Raw genomic sequence first — 6,478 nt, forward strand, 5'->3', positions numbered from 1 at the left:
CTCATAGTAGCAGCTGTTAAAATGAGGACAGCTTATGTCAAATTATTTAATAATCGTTACCCTTTTATTCTTTTTCATGATTCTTTCAAGACATCTAAATAATTTGGCTTAAACTTTCTAAGTGGTTCTAAAGCACTTTGGTGAGCATAGTTTGACAGGCAATTGACTAATTGATCATTTCTGGACTTCAGGACGTCTTTTTTAACAATCTTTGAATATTACATCATTCTTGGTACGGCAGGTATTTGTACCTGTGCAAGTTTTAATGAAGAAATACTTCAAAATAATTCCGAAAGTACCCAGTACCCTCTAGTGAATATCTCAAATCGTGTGATATTCGATCTATAATGAACACTTGGAAAATTCTTTTGAAGACATTTCAAAATGTTCCCCAGTCAAATCTTGTGTATTAATATACCTAATGGACTACAGCGTGATGAGACATTTTGAGATTCCTGTAAAAATGTTCTGTACTTAATCCCGGAATAATCAATTGACTACCGCTAATTGCTCCTCAAAGTGCTAAAGAGCCATTTTACTTCCATTCCAACATTCCGGAAGACCCTCACAATCAGTAAAAAGTTGGAGAAAATGATGTTGAATCATTAGTTATTGAGTATGTAGATTGTGAAGGGATTTAATTAGAAAAATCTTTGAAAAATAAAGCCTGCGGGTATTTTAACTAAATAATTCTGATCTATAAGCATAACCGAAAGAGATTTAGACATTTTTAATTTTACCGCCGGAATTCAAATTTGTGCCATGCGATATTCACTTTTTATTTATTTATTTATTTTTGTTGCAAAAAGTTGAGCTCATAATCAGTCCAAACTTAATTTTAGTAGAGACGCACGCAACAACAACTGCATTTTGCAATTTGGAGCTATAAATTGTGACTCATCTTAAAAAAACAAACGTTGTTTTTAAACCAGCCAACTCTTTCCATCTAAATTTGGCGTCAGCAATGAATGCAGGGATGCATTCTGTCAATTTTTTTTTCTCTCGCGTAAATGATCTGTTTTAAAAACGAAACAGTGATCTGATGGTCTCAAAAACTTCAGGAACTAACATTACTATCGTGATAGCTTCAAAAACGTTCCCGCGAATATAGAGGAATCTCCGTCGATTTTCCACCACAGATTTTCCTTTGGATTAATGGATTTTCCAAACCTTCATAAATGCATCACTGATCAGGTAGGAGCGGGGTGAATGTGTCGAACTAGCTGTCAAACTAATCCACAGGAGAAAGACTGAGGAAAGAACACTACCGCGCAGCCCGTAGACCAGCGCGCGCCTCTCATGTACGCCACTAGGATGCACTAGGAGCGCTAGATTGCCTCATGCAGTGGTGCCATATCGCCTCCCATTCAAGGCACTGATCGTCACGAGTGTTCCGACCACTAATCATTGGGGAGGAGAGAGAGGGAGGAAGTTGGGGATTGGGAGGGGGGAAGAGTGCTTTCTACATTATTTTCTTTATTTACTTTGGAAAGTGCGTATTCTGTTTGATTTAAATTTTTAATTTTTAAACGTTTAAAATTTTATGCCTACATTAAAAAAGGACTGCCCCCCCCCCCCGCCTCCGAAAAAGCTACACTATTTATACATATAATGGGGAGAGAGATCCTGCTGATTAATGGGAATAATTAAAGAAGCAATAAAAACATCAAACTTCATAAAAATTGGTAGGAGACCAATGACCATTTTACAATATGGAGAGGAAAAAATGGCAGATAGAGAGAAACAGTCAGTAGAGAGATATGAATTTTAGATAGCGGAAATAATATCTCCGAAGAAAATAATTTTACCGGAGGATGAAGTACTATCCAGCAATAAGAAAAAATATTGTATGTGGAGGTTAGGGCGAGTTAGTCAATAACAACGGTCTTTTCGGGTAAGCACCGTTGGTTAAATTATTATTTCCTCAATTTCTTTATGTTTTATTCAATTATAGTAACATTTTATGTTTAAAATGTTCTATTAGAATGTCGAGCGTGATACAGAGCACTATATCGTACATAATTCAGCTCGGTTTCATTCTTAGATCCGGAGTAAACTGGGTCCTGTAGTATGGAGTTGTAACAGTTTTTTTGTGATCAATAAGTGAGAAATGCAAAGGAGAAATGTCATTGATGCGGAGTATTAGTTCTAATCTCGAACGTCACTTCTTTAGTGCGCATTCACAGTTAAAATGTGTTCAATTCTGGTCCTCTAATATCTCAATTTTAGTGCGAGAAAATGCTGTTTTTCCACACTGATCCCAACGCTCTCCAGCTTTGGACTGCACGACTGCGTTTCGTTACTGTGTAAGTAAAAAACCTCTTTTCCTTCCTCAGACTTTTTCTTTATTTTCTAAACTGCAAGAAACAAAATTACAGGATACACTCCTGTTCAAAATGTCAAAGTCCAACAAGGAAACAACTCATAAATCGACGGTGTAAGTCGGCAATCACATAACTCGGTTTGCGACATTGCAGACTTACTGTCATACTTTATTTCTTAAACGGAAAACTACTCAACGGTAATTTTTTAAAACTGCCGTGATTTTTCTTCTCTGTGCAAGAAAATTCTGCAAAAACTTCAAGGAATGATGTCAATTCGTTCTCCTTCAAAAAAATGCGTAGAGGTGGAGATTTTCAGACACTGCAAACGAGATATGCGATTGCCGACTTACCCTGTCGAAATGTTACTGTAATCTTAGTCAATTACTCCACCCACTGGAAGTTTAAAAGATTCTTCATCAAGTCAATTGAAGACTCTGGGGAAATGTTGAACGATCACCACTTCAGGTGTCTGCCTAAAATACCCAATGAGATTCATCTTTTCATGTGAAGAATATTAAAACTGTTACCCAAAAAAGTTCCTTGTTTGTTCACAGAGGCTGTACAATCGGCGGATAGTAAAATTTTCTTGAATCATTCGCAACTGTTCATGTTCACAATCATCTGTCTGTTCTCAATTTTGGTATGTCAACTTATTTAGGCGCCACAATGGCCCAGTCCTGTAATTTTAAGGTTTGCCTGTAGAAGGCAGAGCACTGTCCTCACTTGGAAAATACAATGATTTTTTTTCTAGGGAAAGTATCTTATGTGTTCACAGTAGCTGCATAGTTGGCGAACTGTGGATAATCCCGCAATCATGATATGTGTATTTAAATCTTCAATGTTGTGTGTTAAACTTGTCTACCTCTAGTGATGCTTAACATTGTTTATCTAATGATCAGTTTCTGTCACATCACTTATCAAGAGTGTATCATCATTGCCTTCATAGTAATATTTGATTGTGTTGTAAAATGAAAATGATATCTCATCAATTAAAGCCTTCAGAAATCTTCCTCATATCTTGCCTTTTGTCATTCAGTCTTGTTTCCCCATAGCTAAGAATATTATTCCACGTCCATATGAACCGTAGACAATGACCATTCAAATTTATCCTGAAAGTCATGTATGACTTTAACCATTCAAAAGTGCAAACTAGGAAAAAGAGAATAAGTCATATATGCTACAGCATAAGTTCTGTCTTTTAATGCACAAACTATGTGTTCAATTCTATTTAATTTATTAGATAGCAATAATTGATCTGCTGGGACAGCACAATGGGCATGTACAATTTCTTTTGAAATCAATAATGAAACATTCGGTCTGGTTCACAGTGATCTCTGAAAATATCCCTTTGTATATCAGAAGGCCTGCCTAATTTCCTGAATGTGGAAGTCATGGATGCCTGAATTTTGCATGTAAGGCTCAAAATTAAGGGTACCAATAAAGATCTGAGCTCAGCAGTAATGAGTTCGTCTGAACTATTTGACTAAATTCTATGTAAATCTTTGTTAAGAAAACTCAAATTTACAAAATGTCAACTGTTGACTCCGATATTTAGCTGCTAAATTCATCATGTGAGGCAGGCATATCAGTGTAAGTAAATTGAGTTAGGCCGAAATTACACGCTGAATTTGGCAGCTGAATATGGAAGGTTTCAGGAATTTTTGTCCAATTTTTTTCGTCCTAGCGAATTTTTGTCCAAAAAATTTCGTCCAGTGCCAGTTAGTCCAATAAGTTTGGTCCTACATTTTTCGGTCCAATCCATAAAATGGCCCTGCGTTGTAGGTCCAATCTTTTTTTTTTTTGTCCTTTTTACAAAGTTTTTCTTTTTGACCAAGAACAGTGCACAATAGGAATGAATTAGTGACGAGTGAGGCAAATATCAACATATAAATTTAACCTTAAATTTTAAAAAGAGGATATGCTACCATGGTGATTAGGAATAAATGAAGGGCCTTTTTATCTTTGTCTAACCTATAAAGGTTAAAACAAATTCAATAAATTCAAAATTTCAAGTCTTATGTAACTCTTCGTATTTTTTTCTTTATTTTTTTTTTCGAAATTCCAAGTTCAATTTGTCTCCAAATGGCTCCGATCCTAATGAAATCAACAAAAAATAAATCAATCCTGAGTAATGAGGGGTATGTATACCACCACCACTCGTTCAACAAAGGAAAAACTAGAGAATATTGGAGATGCGAACGACGATCGGTGTGCAATGCCAGATGCATAACAAGCGTTGGGTGCCTTGAAAATGTTGCCGAACTGGTCATTTTCAAATGTGACACAAGCAAGCATCTACATCCACCAGACACAAGCATGATCCAAGTCCGAGAGATTGTTCAGAGTATCAAAGAAACCGCAAAAAATCAACCAAATGCAACCCCCAGCACAGTCATCAGACAAAATTTGCAGAATGTCAGCAATGAGGAAATTCTCATGCGCTTGCCACAGAAAAATGCTTTGAAGCGAGTGGTAAATCTACAACAGAACTTAGGAAGACCGCGGATCCCTCAGTCTTTGAACGATGTCGTAATTGACCACCCTTACTCGCATACTAAAAATGACGAGCCCTTCCTTATTTTCGACAACGGTGCGGGTAGTCCAGAAAGGATCATCATTTTTTCAACAGAGAGCAACGTGAAAATACTTGGAAACAGCGATACGATATTTTCTGATGGAACTTTTAAGTCGGTCCCTAACCAATTTTTGCAGCTCTACACTCTTCACGGCCTTTTCATGGGCGTTGTCCTGCCTTTAGTTTACATGCTGTGTTCCAATAAAACCGAAGACACTTACAACGTTCTGTACCAACAGCTTAAAATTTATGCAGTATCTATTAACGTTCACCTCCACTTCCAACATGCTCTTACGGATTTTGAAATCGGCAATATGAACGCTTTAAGACGGGCTTTTGATGGAATCCAGATTAATGGATGTCTTTTTCATTTCGGACAATCTCTGTGGCGACAAATAGTGAACAGGGGGTTGAGAAACGCATACCTTGACACCGAGAATTCAGAGATAAGGAAGCATTTATTGGAGTTGATGGCATTACCATTTATTCCTGAGGAAGATTTGGTAGCAACATTTGATTCGCTCGTGGAAGAAATTCATGAAGATGTCCTAGAGTTTGCTGAGTACATCGAGCGCACTTATGTTCGAGGGAGGCGAGGAAGAGGTCGTCGACGAGCAGTGCCCCCACTTTTCCCACCACGTGTATGGAATTCTTACACATTAGTTTTAGAGAACAGACACCGCACAAACAACGTTGTCGAAGGTTTCCATTCAAAGTTTAATCGCCTCGTGGGCACGTATCACGCCAATGTTTGGAAATTTATAGAAAAACTCAGAGACGTCCAAGAGGAAACTGAACAAAATATAGTCCAGAAAAGAGGAGGACACAACATTTCGGCTCCGGTCAACAAAACTTACGTCACGAATCAGGACAGAGTGAAGGCCATAGTTGAACGGTATGCGCAGTACAAAGGAGAGGGCGAAGTCAAAACCTATCTGAGAGCGCTTGCTTACCACTTAAAACTGCATTCAAATCCCCAACGTCCTGAACCCAACTATTGAGATAAGAGGTATTTTCCCCTTTTCTAACATTACCACCCCTATTCAGTATTTTCCCCTTTTCTAACAGTAACACCCCTTTTCCTTAAGTACTTGCTTTTAGGCGCCAAAAATATTTTTCTTAGATTAACTTCTACACCTGATATGCAGTTTTGTGTGTGTCTTGATTATTTTCATTTTTCGAGTTTGTGTGTTTCCTTTCTCACTGATTCAATTGGACAAAAATAAAATCTGCTCATTGGACATATAAGTATGTATGGGTCAAAGTAATAAGGAGGACTAAAAAAGGTAGGACAAATTTTCTTTTGGACCAAACTAACTACTGGACAAAAATGTATAATGGACCAAAAAAAATTGGACACAAAAACATTGGACAAAGATTCTTATAACCATATGGAAGTTAACAGTCATTGCTCAACAGCTGAAATTTTGCAAATTCAACTTATTTCCATCCAGATGTGTATCGAATCTATTCGAGTAGTTCAGACAAATCTGACATTATCCGATGGTCGCTGAGATATGTTGCTGAATTTGGCTTGACACGCACAAAATTCAGGCATCGGACTGATGACTACTACATT

The 6,478-nt window shown here is 37.3% G+C and overlaps 1 protein-coding gene across 1 annotated transcript; it reads left to right on the plus strand.

The window, feature by feature from the left end:
• Window positions 1-1,601: 1,601 nt before the first annotated feature.
• LOC109038019 (uncharacterized) lies at window positions 1,602-6,289 on the plus strand. Its single transcript, XM_019052931.2, has one exon. It carries the CDS (start codon window positions 4,407-4,409, stop codon window positions 5,898-5,900), a length of 1,494 nt encoding a protein of 497 aa, XP_018908476.2. The 5' UTR covers window positions 1,602-4,406; the 3' UTR covers window positions 5,901-6,289.
• The last annotated feature ends 189 nt before the right edge of the window (window positions 6,290-6,478 follow it).

This window comes from Bemisia tabaci, chromosome 4, assembly GCF_918797505.1.
Source record: "Bemisia tabaci chromosome 4, PGI_BMITA_v3".
NCBI classification, from domain to species: Eukaryota; Metazoa; Arthropoda; class Insecta; order Hemiptera; family Aleyrodidae; genus Bemisia; species Bemisia tabaci.